General features: G+C 32.3%; 4 protein-coding genes across 5 annotated transcripts; all 4 read left to right on the top strand.

Moving 5' to 3' along the window:
- Window positions 1–195: 195 nt before the first annotated feature.
- Window positions 196–5177, top strand: LOC127258746 (probable galacturonosyltransferase 6). The gene is made up of 9 exons (XM_051285709.1): window positions 196–527; window positions 650–684; window positions 2107–2148; window positions 2275–2425; window positions 2654–2733; window positions 3397–3587; window positions 3680–4037; window positions 4110–4634; window positions 4707–5177. The coding sequence occupies exons 1-9, from the start codon at window positions 419–421 to the stop codon at window positions 4983–4985; spliced, it is 1770 nt and encodes a 589-aa protein (XP_051141666.1). The 5' UTR covers window positions 196–418; the 3' UTR covers window positions 4986–5177.
- A 265-nt stretch (window positions 5178–5442) lies between these two features.
- Window positions 5443–6108, top strand: LOC127258748 (photosystem II reaction center W protein, chloroplastic). Its single transcript, XM_051285710.1, has 2 exons — window positions 5443–5610; window positions 5689–6108. The coding sequence occupies exons 1-2, from the start codon at window positions 5517–5519 to the stop codon at window positions 6009–6011; spliced, it is 417 nt and encodes a 138-aa protein (XP_051141667.1). The 5' UTR covers window positions 5443–5516; the 3' UTR covers window positions 6012–6108.
- Window positions 6109–6801: 693 nt separating this feature from the next.
- Window positions 6802–10683, top strand: LOC127258749 (glutathione reductase, chloroplastic). Of its 2 annotated transcripts, none has more exons than XM_051285711.1 (10): window positions 6802–7240; window positions 8018–8243; window positions 8339–8617; window positions 8697–8873; window positions 9003–9056; window positions 9136–9284; window positions 9396–9459; window positions 9546–9716; window positions 10269–10406; window positions 10530–10683. In XM_051285711.1, exons 1-10 carry the CDS (start codon window positions 6864–6866, stop codon window positions 10569–10571), a joined length of 1677 nt encoding a protein of 558 aa, XP_051141668.1. In that variant the 5' UTR covers window positions 6802–6863; the 3' UTR covers window positions 10572–10683. The 2 variants fall into 2 exon arrangements, with proteins under 2 accessions (XP_051141668.1, XP_051141669.1); XM_051285712.1 differs by having other exon boundaries at window positions 10572–10683.
- A 4814-nt stretch (window positions 10684–15497) lies between these two features.
- Window positions 15498–18084, top strand: LOC127259161 (probable WRKY transcription factor 21). The gene is made up of 4 exons (XM_051286304.1): window positions 15498–15602; window positions 15856–16671; window positions 16757–16882; window positions 17624–18084. The coding sequence occupies exons 2-4, from the start codon at window positions 15953–15955 to the stop codon at window positions 17766–17768; spliced, it is 990 nt and encodes a 329-aa protein (XP_051142261.1). The 5' UTR covers window positions 15498–15602; window positions 15856–15952; the 3' UTR covers window positions 17769–18084.
- The last annotated feature ends 2891 nt before the right edge of the window (window positions 18085–20975 follow it).

Raw genomic sequence — 20975 nt, forward strand, 5'->3', positions numbered from 1 at the left:
TACCCACATGTCCTCCAAATCATCACAAGATCCCGGAGCTCAAGCACCGGAAGAATAACCACCATAGATTTCCTCATCCAACGGTATATATCTCTTCAGAGTGAGAGACTCCAGGAGCGTTCAATAATCGTCAAAACCTCCATCAAAACCCACTTATAATTAAAATCCCTAATCACAAAATATTCACATTGTCCGAATGCTAACCTGCCACCTCCATTCCATGTCCACCCGCTTTCCCCGCTCGCCACATTTCCGATTATCTTTTATTCTTTCACGCGGAAATTCTCCCCCCTCAGATCTCATTGCAGTTCCAAGGGCGAGGGCGAACCCTAGCTTGTCTGATTCGAGGAATTCGTAGGTTTTGCGGTTGCTATTTGCTAATTGACATTAATTGCTGTTGTCCGATTCGAGGATTTTGATGAGGGTTTCGCGTAAATATTGGAGGGTTTTGATCCTCTGCTTGCTCGGCGTTTCAGTTTTTGGTCCCATTTTTCTGCTGTCGGATCGGCTCAACTCCAATTTAAATGGTGATTGTGTCCACGACCACTCTCGTTCTTCTATTACTACCTCTTAATGGTGATTTTGAATTTTGCCTAATTTGATCTGATTCGTGCATTTCTTTTTACTGTCTGTTTTTTGTTTGGTGCAGTTTCGAAGGTTGGCGTCCAGGATTTGGCGATTATTGTAAGAATCTCTTCTCTTAATGCTTTCTGGATTGGTTTTTAACTTTGTTAGATTGATTTTTCATGCCTTAATTTTGGAATCCTTTACTTGATGTCTGTCTTAGAACATATCTTATTGTTTGAGTTTTTTTGTAAATAGTGAAAAGTTTGATTCAAAATATGTATAGAACTCGATGCTTAAACTATCATTTTGATGAAATTAGTCGTTGGATTCTCTGTTTTGGACAGAGAACCGTTGAGATAGAATAGAACCTTTTTTTTTTTTTTTTTTTTTTTTTTTAAAGTATTGGATAATTTTGGTAATAACAATTTGATACGATATTATATGTGAGTGAAAAAAAAAATTAAAAAATTTGATATTAATGTATCTTAAAAAAATTATTGATGATGTGTAGTTTTAAATTTTTCAAAAGTGTATAATAATCAGAGTCTACCATTTTATTTAAAAATTTAAATGAAAATATGAATTCAGAACAGTGTTTGGGGGGATTTATTTATTATTCATATATGAATATTTCATAAACAAAGTTGAAAATTAGAGTCTTCGAAAATTTGAAGTTTTAGACATAGTAAAACATTGAGAATATTTGATGTGACATTTTTTGTTTTTCTATATATATATAAAATATATGTGATACTATTTGTTTGAAAAAAAAAATAATTGGTGATGAATAGTATTAATTTTTTTAAAAAAATTTATATATAAATGGAATCTACATAAACAAAGCCCCTATTTTCAACAATTTTGACTTGAATTTTTCATTATCTCCTATACATTGCATCTCTAATGTATACTTTATTGGTACCATTACACTAAGAATCTATTCTATTCGGTTTATCGAACATATATATTACCCCAATAAATTAAAATTATTAAATTTACGTGCATCTAATTTTAACCGATAAAGTGTATAATTATATTTTGCAGTTTTATTGCATGAAATATATGATAATTACTTAAGTAAAATTTTAAAGAAAAAGAATAGTGGAAGAACAACAATGTCAGCCATCGTCCCGATCGAACATATTTGATTGTGATTTTAATAATTTGGGCATAATTGGATAATACCATATAGATATGTTTTAGAATTGTATTATGATGTTTGAGGGTTTTGAAAATAGTAAAACATTTGAATAAAAAATAAATATTAAATAAATAGATGTTTGATACGATGCTTTTGCATAAAAAATAATTTTTTCTTTTTTTTTGGCATAGTACAAAAAATGATTTGGAAACATACTTGAAAACAAATTTCAGTTTTAGTATATGAACATTTATTTTAATTTATATCATTTCAACATTAGCATTGGTTATTTTTCGATAATTTAGATCGTCATTTGGATTTTTAAAATGTTCATGTTCATTTATTTTACTTGAAATCTTGTAGTTACTCTTAAATGTCGTGTGATTTATAACGTGCAGAAACAGAGAAGAAAGGTGCAGACGCTGAGTGTAATAAAGCAGGTAATGTGAAGGGATCGGTTAGTTTAATCCTCTGTTTATTACAAGTAGATGAATGGATTGAGTCTTGTCCTGGATTTGTTTTTTGTTCGGGGCGTCTGTCTGAATATGAATGATTTTGTGGTTTAGGAGGAAAATGAAGGCTTGAAAGTACCACCAATGGTGGTGCGCAAAGATGAAACCTCTAATTCTTCTGTTGATTTTAGTTTTAACAAGAATGTAAGAAATTTTGGCCAAGTTAATGTTGCAGGGAGTGATCCGGTTGTCTCGGAAATGAATGGTCAGTCTTGTCTGTTTGAAATTCGATTAAAATTGTGCACTCCTCCGTCTCTCAATGTGTGTATCATTCTACAGTCGAAAATTTGTCATGAATTATGATTTTTTCTTGTTTTTTTTTTTTTTTTTTTTAAATTCGATAAGGTGAAAATTACGGTATTTTGTGAGACGGGGGAGTAATTTGCTTATTGCTTGGATATTTTAAGCTTCAGTTTTATTTGTCGTTTTCCAGTTTCGCTGTCTAGACATGAGTTGGTTAAGGATGCGCGAAAAAGAGCAGAGGTGAACGAGACAACAGTTTCTCGGACGGAGGTATGCTGTCTTAAAGTTAGATGGATAGGATAAAAGTCTTGTGTTGAACTACTTGTTCCATTTCTAATACTCATGATTAATTCGTTAAAAATTACATATGATACATTGTTGTATGGAATCATTATCCGATAATCCATTTGTAATTATCGACGAATAGAGCTATTAACGAACCGAATCGAGCTGAATTTTAAGTGTTCGTGTTCGTGTTCGTTTGTTAATGTTCGCGAACAAAGCTCGTGTTCATTCCTTAAGCTTTCGAGCTCGTTCGTAGTGTTCGAGCTCGGCTCGTTAAAAAATTTTATTGTTTGAGTTCGTGTTCGTATTTGGCTCAATTAAGTTCGTTCGAGAACGCTCGTCTCACTTTTCTTAATTTATATATAAATTTAAAAAAATATTTAAAATTATTTTATTTACTTATTTTAGATTGATATTTTATTTATTTATAAATTATAATTTTATATGCATATTATTTTAACGAAGAACAAAATTCGGGCTCGTTCGTGAACTAAATGAACCTGTTTATGTTGTTCGACTTGACTCATTAACATTTGCGAACGATCTTTAATCGAGTCGAGTTCATGGCTCAGTTCGTTTAATAGCTCTATCGACGAAAGAATTCATTGGATAGAAAAAAATTATCCATTTTATCGATTCTTACTACAGAACGATCAATCGATGCAAAAATTGGACGAGAGATTGAAAGAGATGAAAGACCAAGTGATCAAGGCGAGAGCGTACATAAGTTTTGCACATCTGAACGGAAGTCCTCAGCTCGTGAAAGAGTTGCGAGTTCGGTCGAGAGAGATCGAACGAGTCATGAACCACTGCATCAGAGAATCCCGTGTTTCCCGGAGGTCCGACGTTGTCTGACCTAATCTTCCTTAATTTCTTGCTTTCTTACATTATATCCTTTGTCGTCGTAATTCTTACAACGCCGCATCTTCAGTGCTTTGCAGAAAATGAAAGCTATGGAGTCGACTCTATCAAAAGCTCGTCGAACATATCCTGATTGTCCTGCCATGGTAAAGAAACTTCGAGCCATGACTCACAATGCCGAGGAACAGATCGAGGCACAAAGAAAGCAAGAAAATTTTCTTCGAGCGATCGGCGGGAGAACCATCCCGAAAGGCCTTCATTGCTTGTCGATGAAATTGACTGCCGAATATTTCGCCCGAGAGCCGAAGAAACGAGCGGTCCTTTACAAACAAGAAACGAAGGATCCTAATCTTTATCACTTCGCTGTTTTCTCCGACAATATATTGGCCTGTTCTGTCGTCGTGCGCTCGACTATCGCAAACACCCAGGTATGTTTCTTAATTCCCGTTATCGCACTCGTAAATCGAACACTAATTACGCTTGTCTTGCATATGTTGCAGGAACCGGAGAGGGTAGTTTTTCATGTAGTGACTGATTCGTTGAACTTCCCGGCAATGTCGATGTGGTTCTTATCGAACCCTCCCTCCCGAGCGACAGTCCACGTCGAAAGCATCGAAAATTTCGGGTGGCTATCGACAAAATATAACGTGACGACTTTGCAGAAGGAGGGTTCGGTTGATAAGCGATACACTTCCGAGCTGAACCACCTCAGGTTCTATTTGCCAGACGTGTTTCCGTACTTAAACAAGATCGTTCTCCTCGATCACGACGTCGTGGTGAAACGGGATTTGACGCGACTTTGGGGTACCAACACGAGAGGCAAAGTAAACGGCGCGGTGCAGACATGCAATGACAGCGAGCCCTCCTTCCGTCGTCTCGATACGTTCATCGATTTCACAGACCCGGGAATCGCGAATAAATTCGACGCCAATTCGTGCACGTGGGCCTTCGGGATGAATGTGTTCGACCTCCGGGAATGGCAACGGCGGAATCTAACGGCAGTCTATCGAAAGTACCGTCGACTGGTGAGTGAGCTGTGAGTAGTCAATTGTACGTTTTACGTTTTCACCGACAACTCGATTTTTGCGTTGTTTCAGGGTGATAAGAAGCCGTTTTTGTTTAAAGCCGGGAGCTTACCGATCGGCTGGCTAACATTCTACAAGCACACGTTCGCGTTAAACAAGAGCTGGCATGTTCTCGGGCTGGGAAATGACGCAGATGTGAGGCAGGACGATATTGACCGTGCCGCCGTCGTGCACTACGACGGAATCCGGAAGCCGTGGCTCGATATCGGGTTCGAAAAATACAAGAAATTGTGGAAGAAGTATGTCAAATTTGAGCATCCGTATCTACAGGAGTGCAATGTTCATGAGTAGAGCTGAAGTTTCAGAAAGGCTCATATAGATATATACATAATTGTGCCATTCTTATACTGATTAATCACCATCCATGGTGTGTATTTAAATTTTTTATTTTATTGATTTTTTTGTTTTTATAAATACACATGGCAGATAGTAATTGGTCGGTTTAGAAAAGATAAATGATACAATATTATTTTTTTTCATTTACCCACGGTTCTTAGCTACGTCTATAATTCTTGATTTAATTAATTTGCTTAGATTTATAAAGGGTAGTTCTTGAACAATGTTTGAAGATTTTTTTACATGTACATGGAAAAGTGACAGTCACTACATTGTTCTGTACGTTTGATTTTATGTACCGCAAGAACAGTGGCTGTCAGGGGATGACGTGACACGTGGCGAGATGTGGTTGGGTGGTTGTTGATGTCCCTAATCCGAGGTGTGTGGTGATTACACTCATTTTGGTATAGATATTCTCTGCGTCACTTGTCGTCGCCATTACAGCACAATCTCAGAGCTCTCCTGAATTCCGAAGAAGAAGCAGAAATGGCTACTCTCTCTGCCTGCACATCGACTTCGTCTGTCCCACGCGCCGCCTTCGTAGGGAAGTTGCCGGCGGCGCGCCCCTCCGCCGTCCTCGGTAAGGTTCCCAATTGATTGAAAACCCTAATTTCAAAATTATTGTTAGTTGAATTTCTTTTAAATTGAATAAATGCAGGGTTGCCGTCGATGAGGAAAACGGCCGCGGCGGCGGCGCCGGGGGGAGTTAGATGCGCCGCCGTGGAGGAAAAGGCGGAGACGAAGGTGGGGATGGGGGCGGGTTCCCTGATGGCGGCGGCGTGCGCGGCGGCGATGTCGAGCCCCGCGGCGGTGGCGCTGGTGGACGAGCGGATGTCGACGGAGGGGACGGGGCTGCCGTTCGGGCTGAGCAACAACCTCCTGATCTGGATTATTATCGGCGTTTTCGCTCTGATATGGGCTCTTTACACTGTCTACGCTCTTGGCCTCGACGAAGACGAGGATGCTGGACTGTCTCTTTGAATCCATTGTTAGAACAACATAAGAACTTGTTTTCTTAGTTTCTTCCTCTGTATCTGTCGTCGTGTTATTTCTGAAATTATCACTGCCATTGGCGTAACCGCAAAGGTTCCATGAATCTGAGACAAACACGATACCGAAAACGCGCTTTTGAGAATAGGGAAAAAACACGCTTTATGCAAGAAGCGCACTTTCAGATCGTAGCGACGACGACGATTCCCCGGCGGTGTCTCCAATTTTAAGTAAATAAATTTTATGCCTAATATTCTGTTTATTTAAAATATAATTAATAAAAATAAATAAATTAAATTAAATTATAAATATCACTAATTGAGTATTTGAGAGTGAAGATAATATTTAAAATAATACAGTTATATGTTTCTACTCAACTATTCACTTTATAACAAAATTACTTCTATTTTTCTACAATTATCTATAATTATTACTCCATATAATAATTATACGGATTGTTACTTTAGTTTCACATAAATATTTAACTTTTTTTTATTTTCCGTCATTTTCACCTAATTTATTATTATTATTTATATATATAATTAAAAAATTAATTATATTTTACTATTTATAATTTATAATTTTATTATTATAATAATAACAAATTATTTTCTTTGTCTAAATAATAAATATACATTTAATTTTGACGTCAAGTTTAAAAAATAATAATATTTTAATTATAATAAGTAAAAAAAAATTATATAACGATATTTTTCTAGAACGCACGGAAGGAAGGAGTAATATGCTATATAAATAGAAAATAACGAGCAAACAAACTCCTTTTATTTATTTATTTATATAATCCATGGAAGTGTAGCAGCGAGAAGAGTACTGTATCTGCCAATGGCGGCGACATCTCTTGGCACGCCGAGGCTCGGTTCTACGCTATCTTCTCCGGCCATCCAGACTCTCCGGAGCTATAAGTTTCCTGTTCCTTTTCTCTCTTGCCCTCCCTCTTCCGAATCTCGGACTTACACGAGGTTTTTTTATTCCATTGCGTCTCCTCATCCTAACCGCCGCTTTGTCACTGCGATTCGGGCGGACTCCGGTAACGGTGCAGACTCGACGCGGCAATACGACTACGACCTATTTACAATCGGTGCTGGAAGCGGTGGTGTTAGAGCCTCTCGCTTCGCGGCCAATTTTGGGGCTAAAGTTGCCGTGTGTGAGTTGCCATTTGCTACCATTTCTTCCGAGTCTGCCGGCGGCGTTGGTGGCACGTATGTATACTTTTAGTTTAATCGATTTTTTTTAATTCTATTTTGAGGATTGCACTCGAAGAAAACAAGCATTTCTGTGGCTGTTCTTGAGAGTGTATATATATATTGGTTCAAGTTGAATCTCGTCAGGTTTATTTACTTTCTTCTATGTTGAACTAAAACTGATTAATAATTTACTTAACAAGTCTCTGTTTCTGGTCAGATTGTTCATTTGAGAACTTGAAACGATACAAATTTTACTTTCATATCAGTTAAGAGGAGAGCCTCATCAATAGTGGAAATGAAATCAATTGATTTGGGCATTCTGTTGTTGCTATCTTGATTAACATTTTTATCTTTGAATTACCTGTTAAAATGAAATGATGACCCCTTTTTTTCATGGAAAAGTTTAGTTATATCTTCACTTCATTTTGGTTTATCTGACGGTATCAGCAATTTTCACTTCAGTTATAGATAGATTGAGTTTACCAAGGCTATTACTTTCTGCATAATTGCATTAATAACATTGGAATCAAGTTTGGACTGCAATGGCTGTTTGGATTGCTGCAAAGGGATTTTATTGCCCATATATTGTGTAAATTTCTGAATATTGATTCACATTACCATTGACCTATACACTTCATTGGCGTAAAACTTGCTGACATCTTCAAATCAGAATTTCTTCAGAGTAGCTTATTCTTGTTTTCTAGTTTTCTAGTTTTCGTGAAGTAAGCATAATCTTGCAATACTGGTTGGTTTTCCTGAAACGCTTGATACTTTATGGTGAATCTTGCGAAGGTGTGTGCTCCGTGGATGTGTACCAAAAAAGCTTCTTGTGTATGCATCAAAATTTTCTCATGAATTTGAAGAGAGCCATGGGTTTGGATGGAGTTACGACACTGAACCAAAGCATGATTGGAGCACCTTGGTTGCTAATAAGAATGTCGAATTACAGCGGCTGACTGGCATTTACAAAAATATTCTGCAAAAAGCTGGTGTTACACTTATAGAAGGCCGGGGGAAGGTTGGATGACATCTATAATCATTCATAATGTATTTAGAATCGACGGATATCACACTCCAGTTTCCTTTATAGGATCTTATAATTTTTTGGTGCAGATTGTGGACCCGCATACAGTGGATGTAAATGGAAAGCTCTATTCAGCTAAAAATATTCTCATTTCAGTTGGTGGTCGTCCTTTTATTCCTGATATTCCTGGAAGTGAATATGTCATAGATTCGGATATGGCCCTTGATTTACCTTCAAAACCTACCAAAATTGCTATAGTTGGCGGCGGTTACATTGCTGTTGAGTTTGCTGGCATCTTCAATGGCTTGAAAAGCGACGTACATATCTTCATACGGCAGAAAAAACTGTTGAGAGGTTTTGATGAAGAGGTTGCAATCAAGACAATCTTATATGTTAATTATGCCTTTTGAAATCATATATGCAAAAATTTCGGCACGTGTTTTGCAGATAAGGGACTTTGTTGGAGAACAAATGTCGTTGAGGGGAATAGAGTTCCACACTGAGGAGACTCCTCAAGCTATAATTAAGTCATCGGACGGATTGCTTTCTCTGAAAACGAACAATGGAACTGTTGATGGCTTTTCTCATGTTATGTTTGCTACAGGGCGCAAACCAAATACAAAGGTGAGGAATTATTCAGACGATGAACTTATTAGTTTTTGTATAATATTGGGGATTAGTTTTCTACCTAGTATGCCATTTCTGTAGGAAAGGTCAAGATAATCTTTCTGGTTGCTATGCATTATGTAACAGAATTTAGGTTTAGAAGCTGCTGGAGTGAGATTATCGAAAAATGGAGCCATAGAGGTATCATCCTTTCATATTGTCTGAGGCCACTGGAAAGTAATAAGCCAAGTTATTCATCTATTCGTAATTCTTCACTCAGGTTGACGAGTATTCTCGCACTTCTGTACCCTCAATTTGGGCAGTTGGAGATGTCACCGATCGAATAAATCTGACCCCAGTTGCTTTGATGGAAGGAGGTGCAGTGGCGAAAACTCTTTTCGCAAACGAACCAACAAAACCAGACCATGGGTACTCTCTTAATGCATATTTTGTGGTGTTTTTAACAAGTGAATGATTAACTTAGCTCCTCTATATTTGATTGCTCGATATTGAAGTCGAAATTCCAATTTACTCCTGCAGTGCCGTCCCGTCTGCAGTGTTTTCTCAGCCACCTATTGGTCAAGTCGGTCTCACCGAAGAACAGGTGACAATGTCACTTCATCATCAAGCTGTTCAAAGTTTTAGTTGATTGCAATGGCTAAGACTCTCACCACAATCTATATTTTGCAGGCAATTAATGAATACAGTGATATTGACGTTTACACAGCAAATTTTCGACCTCTAAAGGCTACACTCTCCGGCCTCTCAGATCGAGTGTTTATGAAACTTATTGTTTGCTCGAAGACAAACAAAGTTGTTGGTCTGCATATGTGTGGAGAAGATTCGCCCGAAATTATTCAGGTTCCCTCTTTAGTTAGTTTTGAATCTGTCTCTATTCATACATAATGAGATTCGGGCAAATCAATATGGTCCTATGTGCTATTTGAAAACATGTGTTGTCAGTATATACTTATTGGGTGTACTATATAAATATATATACTCCCTCAGTCCCTTAACAAATTATCCATTTTTTCATTTTGATCCGTTGAATTACAAAGTATCGATTTCTATTTTTAGTAAGTGTACTACTATCTACCTAACATTAAAAATACTCTTTTACTACATTCCAATGTAATACTAATATTTTTAAAACTTCGTGCAAAAAGTAAACGGATAGATAGATAGAGGACGGAGGGAGTATATATTTTTGTGCTTACGTCAATGGATATATGTGTTGTGTTATATGATGTCAGTTTATTGTGTTGTATTTATATTATGTTAATACAAATCTTGTGCTATTAATTTATATTTTATGTACGGAATATAAATATTTAAGGCATTGTCTACACTCTACACACAAATAGCCTCCGTACATGATATAAACTATCTCATTCTCGAAGACGGACAATGCAGGGATTTGCAGTCGCGATTAAAGGTGGCTTATCGAAGGCAGACTTTGATGCCACAATCGGTATCCACCCTACAGCAGCAGAGGAGCTCGTAACTATGAGAACACCTACGAGGAAGATCCGTAGCAGTTCTCCATCAGAGGTAACGCGATCATTGTAGTATCTACATTGGAATTTTCCGGGGTGTCGACTAGAATTGTCTCATTCTTTTAATTCAAGCACGATATGATCTCTCTCGTTTGCGCGAACATGGCTATCCTTTCAGGGAAAGGCAGATTCTGATATCAAAACTGCTGCTGGTGTTTAGCGTTGCTGATGAAGCGAATATTGCCGGAGAGATCGACGTCGCCGTCGCCGGGAGAGTGTTGTGCATGATGAATGGTACGAGGGATGTATATGATTTTATTTATATATATATACATTTTTGTTTGGATGAGGTGAGGAACTAAAAACCAAGTGGTAATTGGTATTGTGTTATTGGCATGGATAGATTTTTAGCCATTTCTACTGCAGTATAAAAGCAATACATATGTTACTGAAGTTGAGGCTATCTTCTTTGTTTAATTTTTTTCAATTTTTATTATTTGAATTATATATTTTCTCAAAAAATATATATTTTTCTTTCGTATAATATGCAATCAAATATTATTTAAATATAAAAGTTAAACTAAATCTTTTTAACTAAAAAAGCAAGGGTGTGTTTTTCTACACTTTCCAAAAGATATATTTCCTCCAAACAAAATTTTTTAAACAAGAAATGTTCGAAGAAAAATGTCATTTTTACTATTTTTTGTTTCATTTAAATATATTAATTTTTTAAATAAATTATAAATAAAAAAAATATCATACTTCTAGGAATTATTAAAATAATTTTATCTTTAATATACTTTAAAAATTCAAAAAGATACTGTGGACGGGAGGGGTGGAGTATAATTTTTTGAGATAGTAGAGTTTGATTGGTTGATTTTTATGCAAATAAATAAAATTAATATGATCATTTTCTACATGTTTGTTTTGTGTTTTGATTTGATTTTTTTTTTAGTATAAAAAATTATGTAAATAATATAAAAATAATGAACATGCAGTGTGTATATATATATATATATATTGAAAAAATGTGTTAGAATTTTTTTTTTTTTAAAAAAAAGAAACAAACCCTTGAATATTTGGTAGGTTGATTGCAATGTAGATAGTAATGTGTATACTTGTATGTATTTATGAAATAAAATTTTGGTAAAGAAATTTGTTGATGTCGCATATTGGCATGGCATACTTATGTTTTTAAAAATAAAAATAAAAAATAGCATAATAATTTTTAGTATTACTATTTATTTTATTTTAAATATAAATAAATTACACTTTTTACAATAAATTAGGTTCTGTTTATGTGTGTATTTTTTAAAAGTCTTGATACTACAATAAATAAGCAATTTTGTAGTATTGAGGAAGGACAGTTATTCAACCAGAGTCTCCCAAGCACGGGTTGTCTTTTTTTTTTCTTTTTCTTTTTTTTATGGGGAAGTCTAAAAGAAAATTGAAAAAAATATTGGTATATCTAACTCTCTATATGTTATGAGTTCATCTCAAAACATGATTTTGTTATAATTTATTTATTACCTACAAAAAAACCTCTCCATGGAGGAGTTAATAGTCAATTTTAGATTTTATGTATGTAACATAGAAGAACAAACGTTACTACTAGAATGTTGCCGAGACGAATCATAATTTCTTTTGGCTTTTGTCTCAATTTTTAATAATATGTTAATGATCGAAGACACCTTTTTATAGTTCTTTATAGGGAAGGTGTGTTTGTTTGGGGATTTGTCAAAATTTTCACTTTTTATCAATGTTTTTTTTAAAAAAATATTAAATCAAATACATATTTTTTATTTTTTTATATAGTATTAAAAATTAATTTTACATTCAAAATATTATATTATAGTCATTTTATATCACATCGTACAACTATTTCAATTCAAAATTTTGCTATTTAAATTCCAACTTAAAATTTAAACTCTAAACAAATACACTCCAAAATTTTAACAATATATTGTGTAACGATCAAAGACACAAAGCCTACCCCGAGTTTGTGCCACAACATTCCTTATACGCCTGAGCTGAATTAGGTTGTAGTTCAGTGCAGGCCATAGTATCAGATAGAGCAAGCTTGGGTTTATCTAATTTCAAGAAACATTGGCTCCAGTTTAGCAGCGAAGCATCACATAGAGCGAGCTTGGATTTATCTAAGTGAATAGGTTTGAAACGCAAAACGCATGCATATTATGATTTGATATGGTTTGATTTAAGCATATTTGAAAGGGATTTATACCTCGCTATACCACTTTACTACTGTTTCGAAATCTTCTCGCGCCAATTCATGGAGGGTGGCATTCCTGTCCAACTCTACGCGAAAAAATGCAGCAAAAAAATATTTCACGAAAAATGAAAGATCAAAAGTGATCGAAGAGAGTTATTAAATGTTGATTCAAAGAACAAAAAGAAGAGAGCTAATTTATATCTACAAAGTTGATCACATGCATAGAACATATAAGCTACTAGAAATAATTAGGAGCGGAACATAATGGAAAAAATAAAAGCAAGAGTTAAACCATGTCCTTTTTATTTGGATCTCCGCCAGGTTGAAGTAATGAAGGCAGAAATTCTAAAGGGCCGTGTTTTGCAACATGGGTTAATAGAGTCATGTAATATGAAATGAGATTCAAATAAGCTCTAACTTGTGCGGAGAAAAAGATCAAAAAAACATATAAGGGCGAGGCTTCAAACAAGCTCAAAAATTCCAATGAGTTACATCATCGGCAAAAGACAATTTTGTATTTACACATAAGAAGTTTTAATGTAACAAAAGTACAAAACATACCCTCATTAACAACTGCGAATAAAGAATGTTACACATATGATTCATCTCTTCCCGTCAATCTCTCATTCAATTTCGTCTCCAAGCCATGTAACCGCAAGTTCTCCCCAATCAGGATTAAACATATATTTTTTTAAACCCTAAATCTTAAATCCTAAACTTACAAAATACATGTAAATCGGATTTCTAATTTAAAAATAAAATTAAGTAAATCACCCTCATATTTTTTTCAAAAAAAAAATTAATATATTACAAATACTTATTATTTTTATATTATCAACATAATTTCTTATAACTCACATAAATAAATAAATAAATAAATAAATAAATATATATATATATATTCAAATCAAAATACAAAACAAACATACACTTCAATTTTTAAGAAAAAGAGCATATTAACCAATAATATTTTTTTGAATGTTGAGTAATATTTATTATCTATTATTTTTTTTTTTATTTATTGAAAATTTTGTAGATTTGAAACTATTTAAACTAGTAATAAGACAAAGATGGAGAATACCACAAAAATGTCTAGAATATTGAAGAATATTTGAACTAGTACTAAGACAAAAAATAATCTTTTGGCAAAATTCTAATAATAATATACAAAATTCGTTTAACATTCTATTTTCCAATCAATGCTTAAAATTTAAATACAAAAATAAAATTATTTTGTATAATAAGTATTTTTTTTTTAAGCCAAAATTTCTAGGTAGAAAAAACAACTAATTACTGATAGAAGTTTTTCATCTCTAAATTATTATTTTTTTTTAATTGCTAATGTAATTATCGATGGAATTTTTCAATCTATAATTTTTTTTTCAAAATTATTTTATATATTTTCACTAACTAATTCTTCCTCCGTCCCAACTAAATTATCCTATTTAGCTTAGGAAGTTTTAGATAATGTGTAATTAAGAAGTGTGATTTAATAAAAATAAGTATAGATTTAGATTTAGATGACCAAATAGTTTAATTAAAATAAAAAAATTATAAATTATAAATTTTAAAGTGTGATTAAAGTGTATAATTATATTTTCAAAAAAAAAAGACAAATTATATGACATGACGAAAATAAAAGGATGGAACAAATTAAATGAGACGAAAAGAATAAAATTCTATTATTATTTAATTTACTACAAAACTCCAATAAATACTTTGGATCAGTACCGAAGAATATTATTTACATAGTAGAAATTAAAAAAATAATAAATAAAAAAAATATAAAATTACACTAGAAACTGACGAGGATAAATGTATATATACTATATTATATATTCATCCAAATCATAAATTTGTTGATTTGAAATTTTATTTAAATAATATTTTGATATGATATTTTATAAATATATATATTTATTAAAAATTATAAATATTAAATAGTATTGATTTTGATTTAAAATTACAAAAATAGTATACTCAATAATGATTGTATTTGTTTTACTTCTAAGTTTTATATATATTTATATTTATATTTTGATTTGTTCATATTCAAAAGTTTGTTTTTCAATTTTTTTTTTTATTTTTTGTAATGGTGAATTTTACCGCTAACCATTAATACCTTATTACATTTATTTACTATTTTATATTTACTTTATTATATATTTATATCTAAAAATGAAAATAATTTAATTTTAAAAATAGATATAAATTCAGGCAGATTGTGGCTCCTGAACTGGACCACAACACCCAACCACATCCGCACCGTTGAGCAAGAACACCAACCAATCAGGTTCTCAAGTCCCAGGTCTTCTACCAAATTTTACATCTGGTGCATAGGCTTTTATGTAGGCGTGTTTCTTTTGTTAAATTTGAAAAAAATTGATTTAAATTTGTTATTAAAATAATATATTTTTTAATATTAAATTTAATTTAAATAAATATAAAATATTAAATTTAATTTAAATAAATATTTTATTTTTTTATAAAATATTTAATTAAATATTATTTAATATTAAATTTAAATCAATATTTTTTAATTTAACAAAATAAACACATTCTTAATTAATATTTTATTCGTCCCATATTTATATATTTATTTTAATTTTTTTACGGAATTTTAGAATTATTAATATTGTATTAGAATATAGCAGAAGTAAAAATAAAAAAAGATTAAATTGTCTTTATTAGTATTATATGATATAAATGTAATAATATTAGTATAATATATTGTAAATTAGAAAAATATTTATAATATTAGGTAGATAATATAGTTACTAAAAAATTATTTAAAAAAATAAATAAATATATTATTAAGAGACGGAAGACTGGCTAAGTATTATTAATTTTATTATTGCCCCAAATTTATACTTGTACATATATACACGTATATTTTGAATTCAGTATTTGGCTATTCTGCAGAAGTCCACTCTTTCGCACCTCTCAATCGAATTCTCGGCCATGGAGATTGGAAGAATCTAGGGCTGGGCCATCGTTGTTCCTTGGGAAGTCCAATCAAAGGTCCGTGTTTATGAAATTTTCACTTATGTGGTTGACTGGAGCTTCCGGCATCTCGCTTGCGTGATTGAGAAGTTGTTTTCTGGTTTGAATTTGATGTTATTGTGCACACATCCTATTCGAATTGATTTCCGGATGCGATTCGTATGATATTCTGCTTCCGTAGTTTCCGCCGGAAATGAGGATTTCTGTAATTCAGTTATGCTTTGTTGAAGATCTGTAATGGAGGAGTTTCTGAAATTTCCCCTGTTTCTAGGCTTTTTCAGTAAGATTTGGCCTGTCGAATTTAGGAATTAGGGCTTTTTGATTCCTCTGCTGCTTTTCAATTTCGTTGAGTGCTGAAGAACAGTTTCATGGAGGAAATCGAAAAGGCGAATAGCGCAGCGGTTGAAAGTTGCTATGGAGTGATTAATTTAATTTCGCAACCGAAGCAGGATGAGAATCAGGTAAAGGATTTGGTTGAGCAGACAGGGGAGACTGTGCTCAGGTTCGAGAAAGTTGTTTCTCTTCTCAATCCTCGCTGTGGTCATGCTAGAGTGAGAAAGCCTACCAAATTTCAAGCTCGATTCCCCCAAAATATCTGTTTAGAAATTCCAATCTGTGATGACAATCCCAAGCAGCCATGGCACCTTCGTCAAATCAATCCTTCAGAAAGAAACGATCGAATTCAGGAAGTTGGATCCAATATTCGGAGCACTCTCAAATTGGGGAATCCTTCTTTCGAATCGAGCAGGAAATTTTCCATGCCCAGCTATCAATTTCCGCAGCAGCAACGGATCCAAAATCAGCAGCAGAATGAGGTTATGTACAGGCGCAGTAATAGCGGCGTTAGTTTGAATTTCGATAGCTCTACCTGCACTCCAACAATGTCATCCACGAGATCCTTCATCTCCTCATTGAGCGTAGACGGGAGTGTTGCTAATATAGATGGGAGTGCCTTCGGTTTGCTTCGTGCAGCTCAATCTGCCGATCAAAGCTCGTTTCATCACAAGAAAAGGTGCTGCTCCGGTCGGGGAGAAGATGGTAGCGCAAAATGTGGGAGTAGTGGCAGATGCCATTGTTCAAAGAAGAGGTCCGAGGATATCTATATCTATCTATCTATATATATAGTTTCGATCATATGATATGGTAGTTCTTAATTATGAAAAATGGAACAGGAAGCACAGAGTGAAAAGGTCGATCAAAGTGCCTGCTATAAGCGACAAGCTAGCCGACATTCCCCCTGACGAGTACTCGTGGAGAAAATACGGTCAGAAGCCGATCAAAGGATCCCCGTACCCTCGGTATGGTTTGATATCCATCCCATTTATGCTGCAGTTATTTGTGCATTCACACTACAAAAATATAATATATTTGTAACATGATTTTGTCTCTAAATAAATTTCACGTAGCTAACGTAATTTCATTCATAATTTCGTCTCTAATATCATTGGTAACGTAAAAAGTGAATTTATGGACAAAAATTTTGTTACAAAAATATTATTTTTGTGTAGTGTTAGATTCATTCAATTTCTGATTGAGCCAATTTTAATTCATACATACCCGTAGCCACGTGTGTCTTTGCTTGTCCATTCGAAGCTCTATTTGAGATTTATTACTTCATATACTATATATGGCAAAAGTGTTTATAACTCCTATGTAATTTCGAAATTCTGCTTAAATTCTTTTTGTATTTTAAAAATCTATGGCGCCCTCTTATACTTTAAAAATGTTGCATAAAACCTCCGTAAAATATATAGATAGGAAATCATACTTTCATCATACAAAAAATGTAAAAAAGGAGTTTCATGCAACAGTTTTTTCAAAAGTATAAAGGGACGTTACACAATTTTTAAAGTACAGATGATTTACGCTGAATTTTGAAATCACAGGGAGGGAAGTTATGGGCAATTTTGCCTCTGCATATTGATGCATAGCTTATTGTCGCTACTTTCCTGTTTCGATTGATCACAATAAATGCACAAAATTGCTCTTGCGCCAATATAATTTTCGATTAATTTTTTATGGTCGTCATATGTTTGCAGAGGATACTACAAATGCAGTAACGTGAGAGGCTGCCCAGCTAGGAAACACGTGGAGAGATGCTTGGAAGATCCATCGATGCTGATCGTCACTTATGAAGGTGAACATAGCCATCCCAAGTTACCTTCTCAATCTTCTAACACCTAAATCTCAGATGAAAAACCACCATCCGAATCTAGTCGGGCGCGATCCCTCTAATTTCTTCACCCGGCATTGCTTTGTTCGTGTAAATACACCGCGTCGATTCGAATCGCCGAATCTGCTGTTTCAGACCATTTCTTGGAATTGCCCTCTTGTTGTAGGTAAGAACTAAAACAATGCAAAATTGTGTCTGAAAGAAGTTTAGATGCTAATTTTGAGCAGACCTTTTGCTGCTGTCTTACATATTTGTGTTTTTGTGAATTTGTGTTTTTCTGCTCAGAAACATCCCTATATATAATCAGCTCTTGTTTGTTTGTTTGAACTTGTTGTCTTAGTCTTAGTCGCATTTTTTTTAGTTTAGTCGCTATTTTTTGAGTGTGCATTAAGGGTGTGTTTGTTTGGGCGGTTTGAACTTTTCTGGTGGGATTTGAATAGTAAACATTTTAAATTGGAAGTCTAATATAAATAGGCATTGATATGATGTTTTAAATGTAATTGATTTTTAGTGTCTTATAAAAAAACGAAAAATAGATGTTTGATTTTATATTTTTTAAAGGAAAATTTTTTGTAAATAGTAAAACTTTGAGAAATTTTTATAGAAGAGTAAACTTTCGGATCAAATTCAATACCTTACAAAATAAGTCGGTTGGACAAGTCACATCAGGTAAGTCGGGTATCACAGACTTCACTGAAAAGTCGATAATATAAAAATATTATTTTATGTTAAATGTTGAATGGTTAATTTTTTTGGAAACGAATAAAAAATATATATTACATATTGCATTAAAATGCATATATATTGTATTTTTTATACTCCTTCCGTTCCACGTAATTTGTTCCTATTTTTTATTTTCGTTCGTCCCACATAATTTGTCCTTTTTTTTTTAGAAATATAATTATGTACTTTAATTGCATTTTAAATTTTAAATTTTATAATTTTCTTAATTTTAATTAAACTATTTATTTATCTTAATCTTAATCTATAATTATTTTTACTAAATAATAATTATTTTTATTAATATACTTTTTAATTACTTACTGATTATACTTTACCTAAATTCTCGTGTCTACAGTAATACACTCATATTGCATGGGACGGAGTAATATTTATAGAAAATTGTCGTATCAATAAAAGGTTGGGTGAACAATTTTTTCAATCTCTATCTTTGGTGATTGAATTTGCCAAATCGCCAGGACCTAAAACTACAAATAGCAAATCTGGAAAATTTTACTCTCTTCATTTCTCCGATTGGTATATCAGTCATTCTTTTTCTTTTTTAATCTAAACACCATATATATTTGGGTGTGTTTGTTTGGGGCTTTGGATTTTGAATTGGAGTTTGAATAGTAAAAATTTTGAATTTGAATAGTTGTATGATGTGATATAAATAGGTGTTACGATGTTTTGAATGTAAAATTAATTTTTAGTATAATATAAAAAATAAAAAATAAGTGTTTGATCTTATATTCTTTTTTTTGGAAAAAAATGGAATGAATAGTGGAATTCAATTCCCCAAACAAACATGCCTTAATGAAAATATAATTTTTGTAATATATTAAATAAAAATTATAAGTATATTTGATTTATGGTTTGAAATTGATTTTATATATGGTATTGATTTAATTTTTTTTTTAAATAGTATTTTAATATTAAATAGAGAATATTTTATGATTGAATAATAAATATATATCTTTTTATTTAAAATTTTAAAATTCTAAAAAATCTCAGTATAAACGGAGCCTAAATTATTGACTTAATGAATATAGTTTTTAGAATAAATTTTAATGAATAGCATGAAATAGATTCAAAATAAATAAATTAACACAATATTTGTGTTGTAATTTTTATTTGTAAAATATGTCATGTTGATTGATTTTGTTGAGAAAAAAAATAAAAATCTAAATTGTTGAAAATGCTTCACATATTATACAATGATAAATAATTTGCAAATAAATTTTGAAATTTAAAATAGGTAAAAAAAAAAAATGTGATAGTTCACAATTTAAATGGAATTCAAGTAGTTTGTTTATTAGATTGTTTGTGTAAGATGCGGATCTGATTTTGATTAGGTCAAATAAATGTGCAGTGTTGATTTTACTCAATCAAGAGGGTATTAAGTTCGGTCGGGGTTTACGCAGTACACACTTTCGGGTAGCGGTTGCGGATTCCTACGTCATAAGAAAAAAAAAAATATATATAATAAAAATATGTATTATATATTTTTATATAATTTAATATATGTTATGTTTATAAATATATTATATTATATATAATATATGATGTGTACATTTTATTATATATGTTGATTTAACTCAACCAATATATGATATACTGTTTTTTTTTTTTCGATAATAGTAATAAGAGAACTCTATAGTTAAAAGACAACTATAAAATAAAATTGAAGATAAAAGATGTAAATGAAAAGATATTTATATGTGCTCTCAACCACTAAGTGCTACTCCATTTGTTCATAAAACAATATACACATTTTGTTATTTATGTATTAACAAACAATACCCTTGGTTTTTCCTTTTTATTTTTTATTTTTATTTTTATGTGGTAAATGTAGAGACCATAATATCAAAGAAAATTTTTTACTATTTCATGTAAAAATTTTACCTGCAACATTAGGTTCGATCGAAGCTTTACCTAGTGAGCACTTTCGAGTAACGATTTCTGATTCCTACGTTATAAAAATAAAAATAATAATAATATATATATATTATATATACACTTTTAAACACAACATCTTATTAAGCGTGCCTCCTGCAACTTTATGATATTTTTTATTTCCTCCGTTCGAAAACTATAGTCTTAGTTGTGTTGGACATGAGATTTAAGAAATATTGATATTATATTGATAGTGCGTAAAAAGTACGAGTAAAAGACTTTTTTGCCCTTGTAAATGTATTAGTGTAAAATGTAGTGACAATTGTGTAATAATAATGAAAAAGTAAAAAAAGATATGATTATTTATGAAAATAAAACTATTATTTTGGACGGACAAAAATAATAAATAGACCTATTGTATTGAGACGGAAGGAGTATATGATATGCAATATTGATTAAATATTAAAAATCTTATTATTACTTAGTAATGAACATACAAATAACAAATGCATTTAAGGTGTCTTTGTTTAAAAGTTTGAATTTTAAGTTAAAATTTGAATAGTTATTTGATGCGATACAAATAAGTATTAATATAATATTTT

Source organism: Andrographis paniculata, unplaced genomic scaffold (genome assembly GCF_009805555.1).
Source record: "Andrographis paniculata isolate CXL003 unplaced genomic scaffold, ASM980555v1 Contig5END, whole genome shotgun sequence".
In the NCBI taxonomy this organism is placed as follows: Eukaryota; Viridiplantae; Streptophyta; class Magnoliopsida; order Lamiales; family Acanthaceae; genus Andrographis; species Andrographis paniculata.

Bases quoted from the DNA above. Each gene is read 5' to 3' on its own strand.
- LOC127258746 (XM_051285709.1), top strand. From the start codon at position 419: ATGAGGGTTTCGCGTAAATATTGGAGGGTTTTGATCCTCTGCTTGCTC. The intron at 3,588-3,679 runs GTCCGACGTTGT...CCGCATCTTCAG, and splicing joins GAATCCCGTGTTTCCCGGAG to TGCTTTGCAGAAAATGAAAG. The intron at 4,038-4,109 runs GTATGTTTCTTA...CATATGTTGCAG, and splicing joins CGACTATCGCAAACACCCAG to GAACCGGAGAGGGTAGTTTT.
- LOC127258748 (XM_051285710.1), top strand. From the start codon at position 5,517: ATGGCTACTCTCTCTGCCTGCACATCGACTTCGTCTGTCCCACGCGCC. The intron at 5,611-5,688 runs GTAAGGTTCCCA...GAATAAATGCAG, and splicing joins GCGCCCCTCCGCCGTCCTCG to GGTTGCCGTCGATGAGGAAA.
- LOC127258749 (XM_051285711.1), top strand. From the start codon at position 6,864: ATGGCGGCGACATCTCTTGGCACGCCGAGGCTCGGTTCTACGCTATCT. The intron at 9,717-10,268 runs GTTCCCTCTTTA...CGGACAATGCAG, and splicing joins ATTCGCCCGAAATTATTCAG to GGATTTGCAGTCGCGATTAA. The intron at 10,407-10,529 runs GTAACGCGATCA...CTATCCTTTCAG, and splicing joins GTAGCAGTTCTCCATCAGAG to GGAAAGGCAGATTCTGATAT.
- LOC127259161 (XM_051286304.1), top strand. From the start codon at position 15,953: ATGGAGGAAATCGAAAAGGCGAATAGCGCAGCGGTTGAAAGTTGCTAT. The intron at 16,672-16,756 runs GTCCGAGGATAT...AAAATGGAACAG, and splicing joins TGCCATTGTTCAAAGAAGAG to GAAGCACAGAGTGAAAAGGT. The intron at 16,883-17,623 runs GTATGGTTTGAT...ATATGTTTGCAG, and splicing joins AAAGGATCCCCGTACCCTCG to AGGATACTACAAATGCAGTA.